This window comes from Etheostoma spectabile, chromosome 17, assembly GCF_008692095.1.
Source record: "Etheostoma spectabile isolate EspeVRDwgs_2016 chromosome 17, UIUC_Espe_1.0, whole genome shotgun sequence".
NCBI classification, from domain to species: Eukaryota; Metazoa; Chordata; class Actinopteri; order Perciformes; family Percidae; genus Etheostoma; species Etheostoma spectabile.
Window position 1 is genome coordinate 11866581 of NC_045749.1, and position 24252 is coordinate 11890832.

The window sequence follows — 24252 nt, forward strand, 5'->3', positions numbered from 1 at the left end:
AGAGAGAGAGAGAGAGAGAGAGAGAGAGGAGAACATGGACGTTACACAATGGTTAAAAAAGGAAAATATGTGGCATCTGAAAAATATATTTTATTGATGCCAAGCAGATAATTATACAATTTTGCAATGATCATCAGCAGTATTGCATAGTTCACTGTTGTAGCCAATAGCTGTCAGTCAGACTTAAAACCTGACGCTATCCACTGATAGCTTTTTGTTTACTAACAGCAGCACACAGTGCACAGTAAAGCATCTTATCCAAGACACAACACAGAGAAAGACCCTGACATTCAATGACCTGCTGACTCACCTGTCCCATTAAAGAGTCGCCCATCCGCCTTGCGCCATGTCAAGTCTGGGATTGGGACTCCAATGGTCCCACAGCGGAGCAGCACATTGTTACCAACAGCGCTCCGGACTCGTGCCACAGCTGTGTGGATGCGTGGGAGCTGACAGCGGCGCAGCTCTGCATCACTGAACAAGACGCCTGACACACTCTCCGGAGCTGAACACCGGAGCCTTGTGTCAATGAATGCCACTGAAAGAGTCGGAGACTTCTGGAACTGGATCAGGTCATAGAGCCGACAGTCACACACCCAGGGGTTGTCATGGAGACCTGAGGGTGAGGGTACAGGAGTAAGATGAGCGTCCAGCTGTGTGCATAGTGATAGACCAGCCTGCAGATGGCTGGTGTGGATGTTAATCCTGTAAGAGGATTAACATTTAATTCATAAACTACATCATGACCATGGCAATGAAGAAGATGATGATGAAGATGATAATGATGATGATGATGATGACGATGATGATGACGATGATGATGATGATGGTCCAGTGTTCAAGGTCAGGTTTAGCTGCCATTTCACCCTCCTGTCCGTGACAAAAGCATCAGCCCTTAGAGCTGACCTCAGAACAGCTGTCCTCTGTTCTGAATATGAGAATAGCTTAAACACAGAAGATAAGCAAGGGTAAAATTTACTTTTTATTTCACAGAAAGACAGATAGACAGATAGATAGATTGATAGATAGATATTATAAATGTTTGTAAATGTACAGTATTAGTCTGCAATTCTGACTTCTTAGATCTACCTCATAGTACACTGTAAAGCATTTGTATGTAGATACGGTCTATAAATGCTAAATAGGGTGCATTAAAACAAACTGTTGGGTCTTTGGTTTTCCAAAGCTCAAAGGCTTCTCTACTATATATTAAATGATGTGTTGCTTAGCGACTGTGTCTCCCGCCGCTGTTCAAGAACGTTGCTTCGAGCAAAATTAATTAACACACTTTCCCTTGACGCACAGAGTTTAACAGCGCGCTTTTGGTATTTTCAGTTGAGCCAGACATAAACCATGAGCTAAGGTTTGGTTAAAGTCCTTACCAAGTATCATTTTGGAGCTCTCTGGCCCTTGCATTGGTTTCGCCGCCAGCCAGGTGGACAGCACCTCTGCCGGCAGGGTCAGCAGGCTGTTGCTGGACAGATCCAGGTAGGTGAGGTTCCTGATGTAAATGTTGGCCTCCGCTGGCAGCGAGGTGAGCTGGTTGTTGTGCAAATCGAGAAGTCTGAGACTGGGCATATCCATGAGACATTCCCAGGGAAAGGCGGTGAGGGCATTCCCGTCCAGACGAAGTTCTTCTAAGTTAATCAGTCCTCGGAAACTGTCCGGGCTCAAAGCGGACAGCGTGTTGAAAGACATCCACAAGAATTCCAAACTGGAGAGGTAGTTGAGGGCTTCGCTTGGTATCCGCTGTATGGCTGTCTTCTCAATCCGCAGCTTGGACGTGTCAACAGGAAACCCGACAGGCACAAGAGATATCTCGGGATCATTGCAAATCACGCTCCTAAAAGGGAGACATCATAGGTGAACATGAGGTTTTACCTCCAAATTATCCTTCACAAACTAAGAATTAAATTTTTTTTTCATAAAGCAAATGAAAAATAAAATTATAATTATGAGTTAGCATTTAAGTCTAAGATTAAATAATGTTTTGAAGAGGATACAAAAAGTATGTGGTAAATTCACATGCACCAATGGTGTGGCTAATAATTCGGTAAAAAAAATACAGATTTCCCAATCTAATTCACGTAAAAAAGCATACATGAGGAGGTTGAAAGTGCCTCTGAGAGATAATCCTGCATTAAATAAAATTGGACCGACATGCACTCCCTAAATTATCTTTTGTACCCGTGTTTACTTATGTTGTCCTCATTTGAGGACTCCGTCTGAAAAGATGCGTCTGTGCGCACAAATCAGAGCACATTAGTGTGTTTTTGATATAAAATCATCTTTATTTTGAACATCTTGCTTACCTGGCCTTTGATCCATCACTCAGGTTGTGGTAAAAACAGCTGCACTGCGACGGGCACGAGCTCACTGGGGAGAGAAGTTCACCTGTGGCCACGTAGAGCCCCATGAGCAGGACGAGGAACATTTTGGCCCAGTTTTACGCATACGCAGCTTGCCTACATGCGCCCAGTTTTAGTCAAACAGACTTGCTTTTTCCTCTCATTTACAGGAATATCATCCGCATGGCGTTGTCCCACCGCTTCGCTGTCCCATAGTGATCCGACTGATATGAGTCCCGAGATAAAAAGGATAGTCAAGGATTAGCGAAAGGACTGGCGTTCTTTTCATTTGGATGCGTATTGCATCCCGGAATCCGATAGGCTGCGCAGAGACGTCCCTATTTATTATCACAGAGAAACACTTCCGAAATGGTCATAATCCACTGATGTTTGGATTTTTCTTTCCCTCAAATATGGCTTGTTCATTTGAGCTCTGTCGTGACAGTTAATCTGTAAGTGGACAGCACATGTTTTACCACAAGGTGGCCCCTAGAGCTTGTGGCTCCTACCTTGGGGCCTTTGCACTCAACAGCTACTCACTTAAAAAAAAAAGTAATGTGCCATCCTTACTTTATTTGAAGAACTTTTATATTTTTATCACAAAACAACTAATATCACTGTCGTTGGAAAGCAGATACAATTGACTTAAACTAAACAGTAATAGACAAATCCCTTTTTCATGCAAAATAAGAGAAAAGGAAAAGACCCTGCAGGTGGGGCTGAACCACTGAAAAAAAACTTCTAACAGTGAATTAAGTCATTTCACTGCAAAATGTCTGTTATCACAGAAAAAAATACATATCCTTAAAGGTTTTTTTCCCTTTTTGGCAATCCCCTACTTCATCACAACTACAGCATGTACCTGCACATAAATTGCACATGTAAACTATCCATCAAAAGGAAACAAAGTGGTATTTTCCAAAAAAAACACAATTGGTCAGAATAATGAAAAAAGACATGTATGTTTAATCAATCTGAATGAAAGTGACTCACAATGGCCTTTAGGTTTCACCTGATTAACCCATTTGGAGTCCATTACTACTCGAGGAAAATACCTCTAATTGTAAATCCTTTATTTTGCAATGAATGTAAATCCATGTGTTGTTTGTCACGTGTTCCTTGTGCCCCCCTTTGTATTTAATCACACTAAAAGTTCAGTGTTACACTTGGCTGGTACTGCAAAGTGTGCTGACTCTGGACTGAAGTGATGGTGGAACACAGGCTTTGAAAGTGGCAATAACCAAAGAATTTAACCAGAGTGCCAGGTCAAAGGTTTTAGTTCACAACAACAAGTTTAAACAAGATTAATAAATTATGTAGACTGATAATGACAGACTGATCGAGATAAGGAAGGTTACCACATACGGGTATATTAAAGTATTTCTAAGTATTTGCCATTTGTTTTAGATTTATGGCACACAGTAACCTTTTGTAATGAAATCCCTTTGATCCACAGGTCATTCCATCGCATGGCTTCACAACCGTGGAGGTCTGTACTGAGGCTCCAAACATGTTGAGCAATCATGTTTCCTCATGTTGATAAATGAATGAAAAGCATTTAATAATGCATTGCAAATAGTTCATCTCATTTACCGAAGCCAATAAAGTCGCCCTTTGGCACTGGGTGAACCAGAAGACTAGATATTGTTTGAGGAGCAATGCAATTCGTAGTGTGCAAAAAGTCACATAAGAACAGATATTGTAAAGTAGAATTAGAATAAAAAGGGGTTATGAGTGTTTTCTGTATCATACAATATCATTACTGAGTTAAAATGAAGCAAGAGTTGTCAGATGAAACTTTAATTTGCTTCAGTGCACACATTCGGCAGAAAAAGTAATTAAAACATCCAAATGCTATTTTATGTTCTTATTTGTGTCATCTTTATCTGGATAGGGTATCAATTTGTTAAAGCATTGAAGTGTTTTCGTGAGACCATTTTATAAGATGGAAAATGTGGAGGGGAAAAAGCAAGGAGCATGCAGAAATAATACTACTGCACACCTGAACACATGTTCTGTTGGGAGCCATTGGTTTTTACTGGGATAGACAGTGTCATAAAATTAATCTAGGAATATATATATGTATACTATACCTTTTGGATCTTGACCATTTGTATTTCTATATGATTTTGTACTTTTCACTCATTTACACCTACTATATTTACCAAGATTTCTGATTTTATAATCCTGAAACTGAGAAAGACTTTAGCCACACAATGGCAGGCGTGCATCCCCGCTATCCCTATGGTATGAAAAGCTGCAAATGATTTAGCAACTGAAGCATGGCCATGATCTATTGAAGGCAGGGGAAGATTTCATATCATCGACTGCTAAAGCTGAATTGGAATACAGTTTTTTTTATTGTATGCCACATATTTCCATTCCCTTTCCCTGAACAATCTTTTGTTGACACATGCTGTGTCTGCAGATTTAAAAGTGCACTTTGGGTTTGTCTATTATTTCAGACGAATGCCACATTTGTTTAACCCTCCTGTTGTCCTCGGGTCAAACTTGCCCCCTTTAAAAAAAAGTCTATATCTGAAATATGAGTTTCATTTTAACCAAATTACCACAAAAAATGGATTGGATTCCATACAACGCTCATTGCAAATACAATTGATCACTTTCATTGCTGACTAAACTCATCTGTACTTACCTCTGATCTTAACTATCAGTCAAAATAATTAATAGTTTCTGCTTTTTTAACTCAAATATTAGGTATAATTCTATATAAATGAGGGTTATTGACCATGAATTACAAAAAGTACTGTAAAACTAGTGGTAGTAAGGTGGCGTTAGTGAAATCTAAAAAAAAAAAAATCTTTTATATAATATATATATAGCCTATATATATATATATATATATATATATATATAATATTTTCAGTTTTTGACCCGGGAGGACAACACAAGGGTTAATCTCTTGAGGTCAGTGTGCTTATCAAAAGTTGCATTCCCTACTAAAACCTCCACAAAACAAACACTGACTGTCCAGTTTCCCATCCACACTTCAAAAGTCCTGCCATGGGACAAAGGATCAGATCAACAGGACTCACATTGATCATCTGGAGTGTCACAATAATCACGTGTCGTCAACCAGCTAATGAGCAGGGTTAATGAATTAAAATACATCACATACATTTAATTTTTAACATGTTCAACATTACTGTGCATAAGATGAAATGCATCTGGAAATGATAAATCATTTAGTCTAATACTTTTCTCGGAGATTAGACCCCACATTTCTTTATACTTATTCACATGAACATTTTTAACGCTGTAGCCTCTGGACTCAAACACTCAAACACTCCTCCCTTTGGCAATAACATTAAAGTCTAAGAATAATAGGGTTATTATTGTTGGTGTTAATGGAGGGAATTTTGTTTGATGATGTATTTGGAGAGCTTCGTTTTCCTCTTAAATGTGTAGTTATGATTGGCTGGAGCTCTGCAGACACCTGTTGTCTCCTTAGAGCGATGCAGAGCTGTGGGCTGCATCACACGCGTCGCCTCGTCCTTTGATATCAGCAACGGCTGCATCCTCACTGGGAGCCAGAGACACAAAGGCGTGTTGTGTAACTAATTGAGGGCTTTACTGGTTGCGGTGGGTAAATACGCATTAGGTTTTTTTAGCAGTTGGTGGTTACGTTCATTAAGACATTCCTGCACGGATTGGGGCGGCAGAGGGCTTTACATAATAAGGTACATGATTTTCACGTGAAATGCCCCTTTAAAAACGGGCTCCCTTCGGCCACATTAAGGCACATCGTAAACGAGCGGACAGGGTGGAGTGAAAAGTCTGTGACAGCTGGACTTTATTGTCAATACGACTTTAGGATGGCCTCGTCTTACCCTTTACCGGAGGGCTTCTCCGACTTTGATGTGTTCTCCCTAGGATCGTGTCTGCTTGTGGAGGGTGAGTGTTTTTGTTTCGTGTTGGATTTAAGCCATACACACTGCGAGGCTACAAGACAGCATCCGCTTCAACCTATGACAGGACCTGACGCCCCCGGTCAATGACGGCATGGCTATGTTGTGGGAGGTAGCTCCTTCTCCTTACTCATAGTCTCTTTAAACTTGCAAATGAACCTTCACGTATAGTCTGTAAACAAATACCTGACGGCGATGTTTGAAAGGAGTATGTTTATGAAATATCACAGTGCTGCATGTGGCGCAATCAGCATCGCTGTGCGCACTGATTCAAATTCATCGCCGTGCACTTCCTTCATTCACAATTGTTTATTTGTCTTCCTCCAAAGGTCTGCTGGGCTTCTTTTTAAATGCGGTGACAATCGTTGCTTTCCTCAAAGTGAGAGAGTTGAGGACCCCAAGTAATTTCCTAGTGTTCAGCTTAGCGATGGCTGACATGGGCATCTCTACGAACGCCACCATCGCCGCTTTCTCTAGCTTCCTGAGGTTAGTAATGCAGCCTTACCACCCCTTTCGTAATGAATACATCAAGGTTTGACCAAATGTGGCCAAATAAAATGTGAGAAATGAACAGATAATAGCCTACCTGGCTATTGATACAGGCAGGAACAACCAGGGATGCAGAGAACAGGGGCATAGGCTGCACTGCAGGGGTCACAATGTGCAGGTTTTTTTAAGCTGTAATCACGAGATGAGAGATGCTGCTCTCATTGTTCATGAGTCTAGGGATTATATATAGCCTATAATACATTTATGAAATCACCCTCTGTCTCCAGGTACTGGCCTTATGGCTCCCAAGGATGCCAGACTCACGGTTTCCATGGCTTCATGACAGCTCTCGCCAGCCTCCACTTTATAGCCGCCATCGCCTGGGACAGATACCACCAGTATTGCACAAGTAAGTCAATGCCTGCTTCTGTCCTTGTAGGAAAAGCACAATTACAACCAACTCTACTTTTCCTCCTCCTCAGGGCACAGTCTCTCTCTCTCTCTCTCTCTCTCTCTCTCTCTTTCTCACTCACACACACACACAATCCACAGCTGCTCTTCCAATCAATGTTATGCCATCTAAGCATACACTGAGCAGGTTCTTTCTCTCCAGCTGATCTTAAGACCTGCTTTACAGAAGAGGCCAGCTGGTCCACAAGTGGCCCTTTGTTGATAAATTAGCTGCAGGCCACTCTGACACCATGTCAACCACTCTGACTCCATGGCAAAAAAATATGAACAAAACAAAAATATATATATATATGATAAATATATAATAAACTGTTGTTATAGATATAGATGTTCACAACATTATCTGTGCTTATTAGATAGCTAATACAGTGTTTCTGCAGTAGTGTGACCTTTGTTGGAGGTGTTAGAAGTAGTAATGGTGAATGTTTTGAACCTGTTCTTATCAGGGACAAAACTGCAGTGGAGCAGCGCCATCAGTCTGACTGTATTTATCTGGCTCTTCGCTGCCTTCTGGGCTGCCATGCCCCTCGTTGGCTGGGGAGAGTACGACTACGAGCCCCTTAGGACATGCTGCACTCTGGACTACAGCAAGGGAGACAGGTAATACAGTACACACACACACGCGCACACACACACACACACACACACACACACACACACACACACACACACACACACACACACACACACACACACACACACACACACACACACACACACACACACACACACTAAAGAGTAAGTAGTTTATATTACTTTTACAGCTTTTTGTGCATTTTTTTTCTCCACAGAAACTATGTGTCCTACTTGATCCCCATGAGCATCTTCAACTTGGCCATCCAAATGTTTGTTGTCATGTCATCTTACCAGTCCATTGCACAGAAATTCAAAAAGACTGGAAACCCCAGGGTAAGTGAAAATAACTAAATACAACAACTCATGGGATTAATGACACAGAGATTCTACCTGACCCAAAAAAAACGGCATGTTTCTAACAGTTACTCGACCAGAGACGTAACAAACCCCCGTTAAATATTGGAAATGTATTTGAAAGATGGAGACAGTTTAGAGCCCAAAAAGATGCCAAGTTCACTAATATCTTAAGCATTAGCTTCAGCCTCAGCTTCAGCTCCAGGCTAATTTATCACGACTACAAGGGATGGGCATTTTATGTAATTTCAGCATATGTGCACTCACATTTAATTATATAACTAGAGTACCCAAGTTGGGTACTCACAAAAACAACTGAGACACGGCCAGTAAAGTGATCCTGACTAGTCCTGGCTAACGCCACCCAGCTAACTGCTAACGTTACTGGAGGACCAGGCAAGCGGGCCATGTTTCTTTACAACGTATAGGCTGTTCAGCGGCCGTAGCCGAAAACAATTATTTGAAGCCAAGAGAGTGTGGGTTGTAAATCGGAAAGAGAGGACTGTGAGTTTGCAGTGTGTTTAGCGATTGTTGCCGTAATCCTAAATCAATAAAGTGTGTTCAGTCGGGTGGAGAGGTGCTAGGTTGTGGTGTTTTTAGTGGTTCCCACTGTAATTTTAAGCCGAGGAAGTGTGTCTGTCAGTTGGGTACAGAGCTCTGCGTGAGCACGGGTTTTATGACAATATAGCCAGCATCTCATGTTAGCTACTCCGCTGGGCTGTGACGTAGTGTCTGGCAATGTGAGACAAGCGTCTAGCAACATTGTTGTGGATGATGCAGTCTCAGCCTAGCAACCTCCGTGAACTTCGAGTCTGGGGAGGAGGGGTCGGGGAGACGACTCTCTCTAGTATTTCAATTTTTACTAAAGTAACTATTTTAAACACTATCTGTCAGTATTGTTTATTAAACCTTTAAGTACATTTTCCGGATTATAGTCGCTACTTTTTAAGTAACATTTTCAATGCAACTTTGACTTGTAACGGAGTATTTCAAAGTGTAGAATGGCGTTAGTACTTTTTTTTAAAATAAGGAATCTGAATACTTCATCCACTACTGCCCATTGGAAAAGGAATTCTCTATTTAATCTTTTTCTAGTGCACAACGTTCTCACGTGGTCCTTATTCAGAGTGACAAAAAAGACAGTGAATGGGTAGCATGTGGGCTGTGACATATATAGGTCATTGCCATGGGGCGAAGACCGGGTGCTTTAGTTGGGAATGCGGACAGTAACTGGTGTGCAGTGAAAAGAACAATGTATCTGTGAATGGTAAGTTCAATAGTGGAGTTCCTCAGGGGCTGAATCAGGTTGCCTCACTTTATGTTGCAAAACCCTATTACTCACAGTCATCTGAGTTTCTGGAGACTCTTTCATTACACACACAAAGGCTGCAGAGACACTATGCTGTGCAATGTAATTATGTAATAAATGTAATGAATATTCATACAATGTATGTCATAAAAACCGGGAGGGATACAATTGTCCAGATGTGTCCCATGGCCAATAAGTAGTGAGAAGTTGTGTCTGATGTTCCCTTATAAAGATTAGCGCAGTTCCCTTTGCATATTTAGAACGGGCCAATTGCATTGGCCTCTGGTATTCCTGCTTGCAGCTTTCTCAACTACCGCTCATCCAAACAACTTCACACACACAACATGGCGCTTCCCTGGGTCTTGAGCAGTGCACCTACCATGACATTATTGCGTCCCCCAGCAATGCTAGAGTACACGTGTCTAACAGCTAGCTATTTGCTATTGGCAATTTCCAAGAAACTTTTATTCTGAAAGTAACATTGCTGAGCCCTGAAATGTTTGCTACAATGTAAAATCACCTGTCTCTCTTTCATCTTCTGTTTTTGTATTTACTGAAGTGAGCGACAGACAGTGAGCTGTGCCCAGCATGCTGTTCAGCGGTGTAACAGTTAATAGGGGTCCCTTCTGAAAACACTACACAGTGTCTACAAAACGCATTACTAGCAAATATGTTCCATAGAGCTCAAGAGCTCAAACTCGAGCCCTGCACTTTCTTGGGTCCTCAGCAATACACCTGTCAGTCAATACAAACTCATGACAAACTTTCTTTGAACCTACTGGATTTTAAACTCAAATAGAGATGCCAGCGTAGTTTCCAAAAATGCCAATTGTGTATAAAATGATGACACAAGACAACTATAATATTTCCATTTCATGAAAAATGCAGTCATACAAACAAGGAGTTGAGTGTGAATATTTCACTTAGTTTAACCATCCTATAGCTCCATGGCAAGTTACAAACAAGCTGAGAGGCCAACCTGTTAAATGGCTGTTTTGACCACTGGATTACAGCAAACTCTCCCTTACTCACTAGCTATTTCTGTTTCATAGCTGAGCATATGTGATCTTTTCACAGACACCGTTATTCTCCCAGACATAATCCCAGGCGTGTGACTAGAGCTCATGACGCACAGCATTTTTTTCTCCTTCACTCCTTATGGTTGGTTGTTACTAATCATTCATGTGTACCTCTTGCTCTTCCTCTCTCTAACCTTTACCCTCTGTAGTTCAACCCCCACACTCCTCTTAAGACTTTGCTGTTCTGCTGGTGCCCCTATGGCATCCTGGCTTTCTACGCCGCTGTGAAGAACGCCAACCTGGTGTCCCCCAAGCTCAGGATGGTAAGGACAGCCAGCACATACTGTACATGCTCACAAAAGCACTCCAAAACATAATGTATATATTTTGAAGTGCAGATTATATAACCTCCTCATGTTGGACACACATCCCAATATACAATAAATATATACAGAAAAATATCTTAAATGTTAAAAAAATATGAAGATTTCTGACTTTAGCGATCCCCGTGGTAGTATTAAAAGAGACACTGTGGCAGACAGCAATTCATGCCGTCATTTCTCATATTTGAACAAACAAAAACCATCAGAATAGTTAGAATATTGATATAATCATATAACTACCTTTAAGCTCATTTTCATGAGAATCTTCATCTGAATATTGAGGTTTTTTAAGTACTAAAAACCTTGTCATGTATGCAACTGTCTTTACAGGTGGCTCCTATTCTGGCTAAGACCTCTCCCACCTTCAATGTTTTCCTGTACGCTTTGGGAAATGAGAACTACAGAGGAGGTATCTGGAAGTTCCTCACTGGAGAAAAGATGGCTGTGCCTCAAATTGAGAACAAGTCCAAATAAACTAAGCATGAATAATAGCACACACACTTAGTGTCCTGGTGGCTTCTCTAGGAACCTAGATGTTTCTGTCTGTGTGTGTGTGCATGTGTCATGTCTTAAACTGTGGTAACCATTGTCCCTGGTAAACATCTGTCCTGTATTTGCTTATGCTTATCATTTGTTTATGCAGTTGTGTTTTGTAAAGGATTTTGTCAACGGAAAAAGTGAATTGCCATTTTGTTAAAAGTGAACAAAATGTTGGGAGGGACTACTAAGTGCAGCAGTATTTCATTGTACCACGTAAATGCAACAAAAAAAAACATTGGACTTGACCAATTGTGTAACAAACTCAGGATTGGAATTCTTTGGCTTTCTCGAGTCAATGGGAAATTGAATGTGATTTCTCTCATTCTCTCATAAATTTTATTTGAGTTTACCCTAAGAAATGCTTTCTGTAAACAGACGTCATTCAAGATGTCCAAATATTCTATTAGTTTCAAGGTTGATTCAACAGTCCTACAAAGAAAGTAATGTCACAGCTGACAGAGGATTCATGTGGATTATATGACCTCAGTGTGTGCATGCCAGTCTTGTCATGTTCTGTACGGTCATGTGTGACCTCTGTATCCAGAGTCCTACATTAATCCTCTAAACAAGAGGACCATTCTTCAATACATAGCCCCCACGACAAGTTAGAGATTAGTGGGTGGCTGGAACTGGACACCCTTCTCACCAGCAGATTTCCATTTTAAATAAAGATAGAAGTCTGTATAACATTTAAATAGAGAAATACAAGCAGTAATAATTATTTATTGGTATTTACTAATATATTTTAAAAGATATATTCCTGGTTTAGATTAGGCTTTTACATTTTATAAGCTATGGCTACTCCTTAATGTTAAGGAAAATTTGTCTATGACTAAGACACTATTTCATTTATCTATTTAACTTGTGCAAATAATAAGAAGAAGAAGACATAATACAAATGTTATGTGTTTTCACATTAGATTATTATTCATAATAAACCTTACCTTAAAAATGGCATTACTTTGAAATTTCTTTAAAAATGTATTGTCTAACCACAGTGTTACACAGTACACAATAACATATTGTTATCAAATACCCAATAGTCTTACAGTATGTTTCAAAAACCAAGTAGTAGCCTTTCATGGTATTAATTGTAGCATATGATTTTAGTATATAACAGCATAATAAGTAATTTTATCAACATCCAACACACTTTATCAGACTTGAGGTCAGAGTGGAGTGTGTTTTATTTAGTTGATCTAAAAAGGTGGACACCTTCTGAACATAGGATACTTTAGCATCCATTCATGATACATGTATGGTTCATGGCATCATAATTCAGCCCCATTCTCCCATGCAAATGGATACAGTTGAAGTATTAGTTAAGGATGAAGTTTTTTGAAATCCTTAAAGATTTGTTAGTGGTGGACAGCAAATTTTAGTAGACCAGATGAGCAATTATTATATACTGAACAATGTGTAGTTTTTACATAAATTTTGTATAGTTATTGGTCCCTATGAATCCTATAATTGTCATTATGCTTGAAGAAATTTGTTATGATTTTTTTTGTCTGTCCAATTGCTGTTTATGATTTATGTGATCTTCCACAGAATGATTAACCTAAAAATAATAACTTGCAAATATCCAGCAATTTTTGGATGTTTAATAAAAGATGAAAAATGTCTTGATTCTTTGTCTTTTTTAATATTCATAGTCAAAAAGGCAGTGGGATCTAATTCGTTACCCACCATTACTAAGTAAGATAACACCTGAAAACACGCTAGTAATTGTTCAAATGACACCATTGTGTGTATTTAAAGAGCCCCATGTACTCCTTTTCAGCATCATATTTGTATTCCCTGAGTCTCCTACAATAGGTTTACATGCTTTGACGTTCAAGTAAAATATTATGTTTCTGATAGTCCCTCCAGCTGAAACAGTGTCTCAGTAAGCTCTTGGCCAGCCTTCCTGAAAAGCCCAGTCTGCACTGATTGGTCAGCTGGCCCACACTGTTGTGATTGGTTCAAACAGGCCACTGGGCCGGCTAAGCTTGCTCAAGCAGCAACAATGGGCAACATTTGAAAAACTGGGGTGGCTTTCTCAATGATTTACATCATTAATTATGGAATTTTAAACAGGAATGAGGGCAAGATGTTTTCAGGTAGAAAAAGTGCTGTCTGTGGGACAGAAAAAAAAAAAAAGTGATAATAGGAGCTCTTTAATATTTATATTATAGTACTTGTACTTTTTTGAGTAAATCTATTTTATGCTACTTTATTCTGCTTCTACATTACATGACAGAGAGAACTATTGTACTTTTTAGTTTAGCTTTAGTTACTAATTAATTAGCAGATTCAGATTAATTAAAAATATATTTTAAAAAAATACATTTAATTGTTATGGATTAAGCTACCCTGCAGTATATAAAGAATATAAAGTAGTTTTCAGTAACCCCACCTTTACCAGTGACAACAGTAAAGTGATGCGTGCACAGGGGCGGATCTACAGGGGGGCATCGTGCAGAGCGGCGTACACACACAGTCTGATTCTTACACAGCGAGTCTGCTGCGGTGCGGTGGCATCCCGGCAGAGACTGGAGCGAATGTGCTGCCCCCCCCAGCCTCTGAAGTTGAAGTCGGTTTCATTTGTAATGAATGTAACTTGTGCTTAACGCGGTTCAACCAGAGTAATAACAGCGAGTCCATTACGTTAGCCAAAAGTAAAATCGCTCCCTTGTGATTTGTAAGAGCATTCTGCCCTTTGATTAGTTGGAATTTTAATAAAGACAAGGACAGCTTAACACAAAATGTTTAAATTACATGAACGTTTACAGAGGGTCACCGTTTTGGTGGTGTTACGTTACACACTATACAGTGCGTGCTCTTTTTCATTTGATTAGTTCACATAAATATAAGCAGCAGAATCCACGTAGGCTACTTTCACATGTCACCACAATTTAGACATGAATTAGACCAGGTGACATCCTTTACTGTCAAACTGGAAAATCAACTAATATAATGGGATTAAGTAGGCTAGTATAAACATAACAGTTGTGTGCATGTGATAAATCTTTTCAGATTTTATATTTGTTATAGGCTATGCCTACTTATTAGCTACAGGGCCCTACAGCGTAATGTAATACAAGGTTAACCAGAGCTTTTCACATCTTGTTTTTACAAGCCAGAGAGATAGCTGGAGGCTAAAAGTGAAAAGGAAAGTTAAAAGTGGGGATATTGCCAGTTTTTTGTAAAGAAAATTCAGAGAAGTGCACAAGATGAAGAGAAGGAGGGAAATGTAGAAGGTTAAGGCAGTAAACTGGAGAGACCATGAGGGTCAAAACAGAAGAAGGCCACAGAAGGAGATGGAGAAATAAGTGAAGGAGAAGAACAAAATGAAGAATTGACTGTGAGGGATGAAGAGAAGGCTGCAGATTCAGAGAGAGGGACAGGGAGTGATCAGGAGGAGACAGATGAAGATGACCTACAATTCCCCCTGGACCACATGCTGTTTTCATTCTTCTTCCATATAATTTGCATTACAGTAGCATAACAAGTCACGTGACTCAGTAAAACTACATGTTTTCAGTTTTTGGGCTATTTCTCTGTTGTTGTATGGGGTATGTAAAAATGTACATGCATAAATGTAAATAGATTATCTAATGTTTTCACAGTTTCTTTTGTTCGATCATTATTAGTGATAAAATAAGACATATTCTATTCTATTCTATTTGTCTTACTTTATTAGTAATAATGATCAAACAAATGATAGAATAATGTTATGTAGTATTACAGTTTTTCCTCTATTTGCCACACAAGCCATTTAAATGTAAATGTGCTGTATTTATATAGCGCTTTTCTAGTCTTAACGACTACTCAAAGCTCTTTTAAATCATACAGGATACATTCACCATTCACACACATTCAGACACTGTGGCCGAGGCTGCCGTACAAGGTGCCACCTGCTCATCAGATAAACACTCACACACATTCACACTCCATAGCCGCCCCAGTTTTTTTACAGATGGGGGTTTCCATGAAACGTCAATGCGTACACTAATGCAACATTGACTATATTCCCATAACATAGACTCTACAATCAGCACTGTTCCCAGTAGACCCTAACAAAACACACACCAAGCCTGGTAAAACTGGCAATAAAACATGTGACTGTCCAATTTCTCTAAATAAATTTTACTTTTAATATTATTTACTCTCTTTAATTATACTTATTATTGTGTGTTAACGTGTGTCTCTTCCTTTTCCTCTTATCCCTTGCTGCTGCAACAGTGTGAATTTCCCCATAAAGGGATTAGTAAAGGATTTTGAATCTTAAATCTTTGCATAATATAATATACTTTTCTAAAATGAGCCATTCTGTGTTATGAGTACTTTTACTTTTAGTGGATAGACATAAAGGGTTAGAGAGATGGGGGATGACACACAGCAAAGGGCCAAAGGTCGGATTCAAACAGGGGCCGCTGCAGGACTATATTTTGATCTCAATACTTACTGTACTTTTTCTCAAGTAAAATCTTTAAACGCAGGACTTTTACTTGTAACAAAGTGTTTCTGGACTGGGGTTTTGCTACCTTTACTTCAGTAAAGAGTTTTATTCACCACTGGATGTGTGTCAGTGTGATCACAGTGAAGTGGACGTGCAACCAGCCCGATGAAGATAACACCCAGAGGTTACAACATACAGTAGAAGCCCCCAGTTGGTGTTTCTAAGGAGATTAATTGATGACAGCTTGTCAGTGGAGCGGGTTGTAGCATAATTATGCCGTAATAACGATAATGTAAAGTAGGCAAACCCAGCCCTTGACTGTTGTCCTGGACATCATTCTCAATTATTCTACCTAATTGAGTTATCTACAGGAAAAACACTACAGATTAGATTTTTCAGATGTCATGCAATTCTCTTGAAATAAGGATTCAGTTAGCCACATGCATCAACCCTGAGCAGACTGTCATTATCATCAAAATAAAACTTACACCAGACACTTAATGATGTGAACATCAAAGTCCCCAGACACTGCTGGAGATATGGAGCTGACATCTGGTGGAAAGAGTTATTTTGACCTCACTTCCTAAACCGCTGCAGGCCAACGTGATCAGCTGCCAACACAACTGGAGTTTTTAAGAAACATTGTGCAATATATAATTTAATTTTGGGTATTCACCCAGGAAACAGGGAAGCGAAATGCCAGTCTACTGCCTCAGATCGACCACACATTAATTTGCTATATTATTGATTTTGACTGTCATATGTGAAGCTGATTATATAACTCTGGACCCACAAGACTGTACGTACGCACACACATGCATGCACACACGCAAACGCACACACGCACACACAGACATACACACATATACACACACACACACACACACATGTTGAGAAATTGCACCATTTGTATATGTACATATTTGTTTTAAAGAAACAGTATTTTTACAGGATTAGTGGTTCGGTGTAATCTGGATTAAAGTGGAACTGTGCGTCACTGCCCCTTAGAAATCACTGTTTTAAATTAATTAAACCGGTCACTTTGACCACTATAGGGTGGACAATATCGTGACCACACTATTCACTCCCTGACTTGCACTACCAGACACACAAATACACATAGAAAAAAAAAAAGTCAATACAAACACATGTGGAATGCTGCTCACTATTTTCTTTTTGATTGGATGTTTTTTCAACACAAAACCAATCATCTTTTAAAGGACATGGGTGAGGAGGTGCAGTTTCCCTACAATGTTGTTGATTCAAATGCAACCAAAGGTGACATATCAGTGTTTATGCAAGGATGGTATGTTCACATGCAATTCTCCTCTTTTGTCAATTATAAAACTTCCTAGTCAGCATTGGCAGCAGCTGCACTGTGCTTTGATTAAATGAATGGATTTCACACATGGGGATGATGTGTCTTTTAATCCATTCAGCTACTGTACATGGATTATCCTATTATTCAACTTTTATTATTTTTCAAATGCAATTTATATGTAAAGTACAACTGAGGCTGATGGAAAGGGTATCAGTTTTGCATGTTTTTGGTCATAATCCGAATATCCATATTTGATATTAGACACATTTAAAATTAGAGCTGGCGCTAAATTAAAAAGGTATTACTAAAGTTACAACAATTCATCCTGAGGGGAATATGAATGTGTTTACTAAACATCATGATATAGGTATTTCAGTCTGGACCAAAGTAGAGGACAGACCGACATTGTCATCCCTAAATCTTTATTCAAGATTCAAACTGTTCAAGAACTCAGTCCATTATTGTCTTTTCTTCCCTCTTTCTTTCTATCTTGTGTCAATCCTTTTACTCCTGTTCCTTTTCAACGCTCTTAAAAGCATGAAATATTCTTAAACTGCAGATTTCATCCAACAGAAAACCTCAACACTGCTCTTCTTCACAGTGAGAACATTTACTCTGCTCTACATCTGTTTACTTTCATTGAAGTAGGTCTTTTATGTGTAGTTAAGTGTTATGCCACTGTGGTGTATTTATGGAAGGGTTATCAGTACGTCTCCCACCACAGCACACTACAGCTGGAATGCAAACCATGTGACCTTTGATAGTCTGATAATCAAGGAATTTTTCTTTTCCTTTACAGTCTTACTGTCCTGCTTTCAAGCAACTTGTTGCTATTTTGTTAATGTTCAGCCAATCTATACTTTCCATCCATTTACAGATTTCAATCTGCTACAAATTAAATTCATATCGTAATCATTCTGGTCCACCAGGTTATTTTTGGCTGCAGTGGCTTAGGATTTTGTTTAGCTGTTAGAAATTAATACGTTGGCAACTGCACACGATTACATGGTGATCTTGACTCTCCTGAGCTACTTTCAAACCAGATCAGAGCAGAATCACTGAGAAAACTGCAAAAAAAAATGTTGATCCCTAACCCTAACACAGCCAATCCTGTTATGAGGACAATGCTGACTCCGCCCACAACATCAGTCAAGAGGACACTTAACTGAAATGGATTGTTTTCCCTGAAAGTAAAGAAGTGACAAAAATGGAATGTGTGTGTGTGTGTGTGTGTGTGTGTGTGTGTGTGTGTGTGTGTGTGTGTGTGTGTGTGTGTGTGTGTGTGTGTGTTTACAGCAGTCTCCTGGGGTTAACCAGAAGCCAACGCAGAGTTCCGGCCTTCATGACTCTGCTTAAGCTTTCCAGTTACAGTATGTTCACTGAGGGAAATAAATGTGATTATCAAAGCTGTTCTCACACTGACGTGACGTAACATTTCATCTAAAAATAAATCAGAAAAATGTTGAGCCCCTTTTTTGGTCACATTCCTAACATTTATTCCCTGGATTTAAGCTGTCTACGTAAAGCTCCAGTAGGTAAACGCATAGCTGGATTTCGCTGATTTGTTTCAAAGACGCCGGGAATGAATGGTGTCTTTGGTGGTTTAAAGCTTAAATCAATTGCATTCAACTCAGGACCCCTAAACCACTTCAGTAACATGCATGCCACTATGCAGTCTGTCATAAACCATTGCTCTATGTTTTCCAAGTTCCATAAAAACATCTGTCTATATACAGTTCGTATCTGGAAATACCATAGTAAGAAAAACTGAAAGAGTTTTATAGAGCACAAAACAGCCATTAGAATCCTGTTCTATGACTGTTTTGTTTTCTAAAAACTGGACAATGCAACGGCCAGGCATTTCAGACAGGCCAAACATAACCCACCTATCTACATTTCATTAGCCATGAAAAAGAAGTCTCATAAGAAGAGGCAATATCCCAAAATGTCTCCCAACAGGCTTAAAGGACAGCTTTACTTAAAGCCAGTCTTTAAGTTATTTAGTTTGAATCTTATAAAATGACACGGTGGTCTTCTTGAAAATAGTGCTATTCTGTTTCATTTATCCCACAGGGGATACAACAGCCTGACCAGAACTTTGTAAGCAGGGTATAAACTGGTACTTTCATTTGTTTTGTCTCAGTCTGCTTTGTATTGTTATAAATGTCTTTTATATTTGTGTTGTTTGGATGTTTTCTTGTTTAGGAATGTAGTTTTCTGTTGTTTTTAATCACATGGTTTAATTTTGTGCATTATTAGTTTTGGGTGTATGGCATGGGAGCACTGTCATTTCCATGTTTTTGAATCATTGTTTTTATCCTTCTATTCCTGATCTCTGTACAAGGTAGTCCATTGTTACAGTTACTAATGGTAATTGTTTAAACTTTAACTATTTATGCCCAAAAACCCTGAAATGAAACAATCTGAGAAAACAGAATCACTTTTCAGTTGAACTGGTCACAATTCTTGCCATGACGGTCATAAGTATACCCTACAAAATATAAAGGATCCACAAGAAAAAACGGTTGTGAACAGCTGGTTTGCATATACATGACTTGCTGTTAAATACTACTCATGCTGGGAGGAAGACCTCTGGTGGAAAGATGTCAGCAATTATATTTCAAGTGAAAAAGTATAGAGATATGAGGACATCTACTGGCTGAACGAGGACACATGACACCCAAAGAAAACACTCACAGGGAAATCAGGACTGTTAAATAAAGCAACATGACTGAAACCTACGCCGTCAACACACAAATATCTGATTAATGAATCAGTGAAAACAGCATTTCATTCACAAGTATGCTGACTCTTTCCACTTTGATTACATTCATAAAATCAATCTTCACCATTTGGCTGCCAATCTTCTGATTTTACTCTTTACGACGTAGAATAAGATATTTAGCGGGGATCTTGTAGTAAGGTCCACTTTTCAGGTTACAAGGGTTGCTTGAACAATTAATTCTTCCTCCGCTAGATGTCAATCCTGCTCTGTCTCATGTTTCAGATCTAATCATGAATCTGTATCAGACTGCAAATGCTGACAAGCTATTTAATATATTTCTTAATTTATTTATTTACTCTAAAAACATACAGAAACAGCTGAAAAAACAAAAGCTTCCCATAGAGTGAGATAATTGAAACAATTTTAAAACTAATTTTCCTGTTATAAAAAGATATTTTTAACTGGGGTCACTATCATGAAACACCGCTATTAAAACAGCTCAAGTCTAATACGATGATTAATTCAAGAAAATTCTCTGAAGACGTTGATTTGCATTTGAAATCAAATTACTGATCCCCATCAGTAGATTGCTTTGACTGATACAATAAATGTTGGTAACAGCTGTTAAAGCTTTTCTGCACCAGAAGATGGCGGTGTCACGCTGCATTTAAACCCCCCAGTTCACGCTTCTCGTGTCGGTTAAAAAGCTAAACAAGATATTTTGAAGCTTCCTTCATAGGCCTATTTGATAGTAATATTTCCAGATGTAATTGCCACGATGTATTGTGCGCAAAACGTCACAAAAGAACACATTTTGAAAGAAAAGTAACAGAATGGTCAGCGCAAAAGGATATGTTAATATATTGAAATGCAGATGACAAGGATGAAATCCTGTCGGTGCGCAAACTCTTCTTTTCTCAGATCATTCAATACTGATCATGAAAATTTGTCTATGATGGTTCACAACAGAGTGATAAGTTTCTTTTTAATCACAAGTATGCTCGCGCACACACACACACACACACACACACACACACACACACACACACACACACAGACACGGACACACAGACAGACAGGTGAGAGCGCCAGGTCAGCCTTGACTGATCAGGCTTATCACTTCCTTTTAGTGGCATCTTCTGTGGAGCTGTCCACTGAAATGTGGTGCTTAATCAGTTTTTTTTCTTATCGAGTGACATGGAAATCTGTGCGTTTTTGTTTCTCCTTGTAGCAGTGTTGTTGCTGAGCTCACGTTTAAAAGCTACAGGCTTTCTTGTGTTATTGAGCGGAATTGACAGAGTTTTAGCGATTGTATAGACATATCATACTTTTAGATGATCAAATTGCAAATTATTGTAATTTTAAATTGAGAAAGTTAAATATAACATAAACTGGAGCAACTATCCTCAGCCCTGCGTAGAAGCAACTGAATGGACAGCAGTGTGCACTCGGGATTTTGTATTTAATTAGCATAAAAGAGCTTCTGGAGAGCAGCAGGACTGTGCGTCACAGCCATCGGCGAAGATGGGAAGGGGAGGGGGGCATCTATTGGAGTCCACAAACTGCAGTGTGTATTCCTTCCACGGCCGACAAAACCAGTCCGGTTGATGTGAAATGATGACTTAGCTCACAGCCTTATCTCTGACTGAAGACAGCAGGGAGCCGAAAGGATGCTGCAGACGGACCTAAAAAAGCAAGTGCGCTGATGGAGTTGGCACTGTGAGCTGGAGGTAAATCCCCAAACTGTAAGTGCTGCCCGGGACCAGCGCGTCACCTGACTGACGGAATATGAAACAATGAAGCAACTAGGGATGACGGCGATAAAACGAGTCCAAGTCACGGGAGTGGAAAAGCGCGTGCGATGACGGACGGCGCAAGGGACAGAGAAGAGGTAAAGCCGAGGGAAGTTATCTAGCTCATTAGTAGGGCTCCAGGTGCTGGAAAAGAAAACTAAATAAAAGACAGACCAGATGTGCCAAGTGTGCGTAATTCTTTAAGTAAATCATCTGGGGGAAGCCGATTTTCTTTCTCAAAAGACAAGACTTGAGCCGGAGTCATGGAGCCGGAGGGGACCACAGAGGGACAAGCCCCTAATTTGGCACAATCTGCCGCCTCCAAACTGTCCCAGATAGGCGAAAGAACTAAACAACTGGGCTACATCCAAGACCCAGTTCGGCAGAAACAGGTTATTCTAGTAATAGTCTGTGTAGCACTTTTGTTAGACAACATGCTTTACATGGTAATTGTGCCAATCATACCCGATTACCTTGAAGGGCTACAGAAAGCAGCGGATAAAGCCGAAGTCGTTGCACTGCAGACCAACTTCACTAACAGCACCATCCACAAAGCAACCAGGGGGAACTTCGACCTACAGATTGGTGTTCTTTTTGCCTCCAAAGCCATTCTGCAGCTCTTGGTGAACCCACTAAGTGGGACGTTTATAGACAGAGTGGGGTATGATATTCCACTTTTCATCGGTCTCAATGTCATGTTTCTCTCCACCCTTACTTTTGCCTTCGCTGAAAACTACGCGACCCTGTTCCTGGCGCGTAGCATCCAGGGCCTCGGCTCGGCTTTCGCGGACACTGCTGGGATCGCTCTGATCGCAGACAGGTACACAGAGGAGAAAGAGAGGAGCAAAGCGCTGGGTATTGCCTTGGCTTTCATCTCTTTTGGAAGTCTTGTGGCGCCCCCCTTTGGAGGGGTCCTCTATCAGTTCGCAGGGAAGCGGGTGCCCTTCCTGATTCTGGCCTGTGTCTGCCTCATTGATGGCATATTGTGCCTGACTGTGCTGAAACCCTTCTCTAACCAAGAGAGAGAAAACATGCCAGTAGGCACCCCCATATATAAACTGATGATTGATCCTTATATAGCTGTGGTGGCTGGTGCTCTGACAATTTGTAACATCCCTCTCGCCTTCCTTGAGCCAACTATCGCCAACTGGATGGAAGAAAACATGCATGCCAACCAGTGGGAGATCGGCATGACATGGTTCCCTGCCTTCTTCCCTCATGTTTTAGGTGTTTATCTCACTGTCAAATTAGCAGCAAAGTACCCCCATCTCCAGTGGTTTTACGGGGCCATAGGGATGGTGTTCATAGGCGCAAGCTCCTGCACAGTGCCAGCCTGCAAAAACTTTGGACAGCTTATGATCCCGCTGTGCGGAATCTGTTTCGGCATCGCCTTTGTGGACACGGCGCTCCTGCCAACACTGGGTTTCCTGGTGGATGTGCGACATGTGTCAGTGTATGGCAGCGTGTACGCCATCGCAGACATCTCTTACTGCGTGGCCTATGCCCTGGGGCCCGTGGTGGCTGGACAGATAGTGCACGACCTGGGCTTTGTTCAGCTCAACTTAGGCATGGGCCTCGCCAATGTACTTTACGCACCAGCGCTCCTTCTGCTGAAGAACGTGACAAAGATGAAACCTTCTTTCTCCGAGCGAAATATGCTCTTGGAGGATGGCCCAACAGGACTGTATGATACGATTAAGATGGAGCAACGAGAGAAGAAGAGAAAGGGTTTATGTACAACGATCGACGAGAATGGCGTTGAAACCTTTCCGCAACGGTCGTATTCAGAGGAGGAATCCTCAGGAGGAGAGTATGCATAAAATACCTTGAACTGAGTGTAAAACTATCAAAGTGCCCATGTAGAGTTGTGTGCATCCCGTCTGATCCAATCAATTGCATAACACGATTAGGATTGTGTAACAAATATATTATTTACTGCTCCTGGTGACAATTCCTCCGGGTATTGTCAACCAAATAGCTTCAGGCTTTTGCAGTAGAAAGGCGCTCGCTGGCGTTTGTTCATCTTAAAGTGAGAGTATTGTGAAAGATTTGTTCAGATAAATGTCTATTCATTAACAGTATTTATCACTGTATCAGAAACTGACTCATATTCAGGGATTATGTGTAAATGTATTTTAACAAAAGAACAATTGCAATGTGTGCGTCTTTCAATGTATTCTGTATTCATTTTGCCAGAGTTGTGCTGCTAAACTTAATATGCAATACTGTGCGTCACAAGACGATTTTAGAAATATACAAAATATTTAAATGTTCTGAAATCTGCGTCTAGTTGTCTAATTAATTTGTTTATTTTGGATGATGTACTGCTGGAATGCCTCATTGTGTGATCTGCGACTGTACATACATGTATATTCATGTACATAATTAAACCAATATTATATGGATGATATACTGTTTATGGAAATTATTTATTAAGGCAATTACTTGGATAATTTTTTGCGGTATATGACACATTTATTTCCCTTTAACAATGATCATGAAAATGTGATTTTACTTCTAATATGATAGTTACATACATAAAAGATACATA

At 40.0% G+C, this 24252-nt stretch overlaps 3 protein-coding genes across 3 annotated transcripts in view; 2 read left to right on the plus strand and 1 right to left on the minus strand.

Moving 5' to 3' along the window:
- lrit1a (leucine-rich repeat, immunoglobulin-like and transmembrane domains 1a) overlaps window positions 1-2719 on the minus strand; it is a 4931-nt gene extending 2212 nt beyond the window's left edge. The window contains exons 1-3 of the mRNA XM_032541232.1: window positions 2313-2719; window positions 1383-1843; window positions 311-616 (exon numbers count right to left, since the gene is read on the minus strand). Of these exons, the coding sequence (XP_032397123.1) occupies window positions 311-616; window positions 1383-1843; window positions 2313-2434 (889 nt within the window). The 5' untranslated portion in view covers window positions 2435-2719. The remainder of the gene's footprint in view (window positions 1-310; window positions 617-1382; window positions 1844-2312) is intronic.
- A 3150-nt stretch (window positions 2720-5869) lies between these two features.
- rgra (retinal G protein coupled receptor a) lies at window positions 5870-11378 on the plus strand. Its single transcript, XM_032541234.1, has 7 exons — window positions 5870-6263; window positions 6607-6763; window positions 7054-7175; window positions 7684-7837; window positions 8029-8146; window positions 10705-10818; window positions 11209-11378. The coding sequence occupies exons 1-7, from the start codon at window positions 6185-6187 to the stop codon at window positions 11350-11352; spliced, it is 888 nt and encodes a 295-aa protein (XP_032397125.1). The 5' UTR covers window positions 5870-6184; the 3' UTR covers window positions 11353-11378.
- A 9909-nt stretch (window positions 11379-21287) lies between these two features.
- On the plus strand, window positions 21288-24104 carry slc18a3a (solute carrier family 18 member 3a). The gene has a single exon (XM_032541233.1). The coding sequence runs from the start codon at window positions 21965-21967 to the stop codon at window positions 23519-23521; it is 1557 nt and encodes a 518-aa protein (XP_032397124.1). The 5' UTR covers window positions 21288-21964; the 3' UTR covers window positions 23522-24104.
- The last annotated feature ends 148 nt before the right edge of the window (window positions 24105-24252 follow it).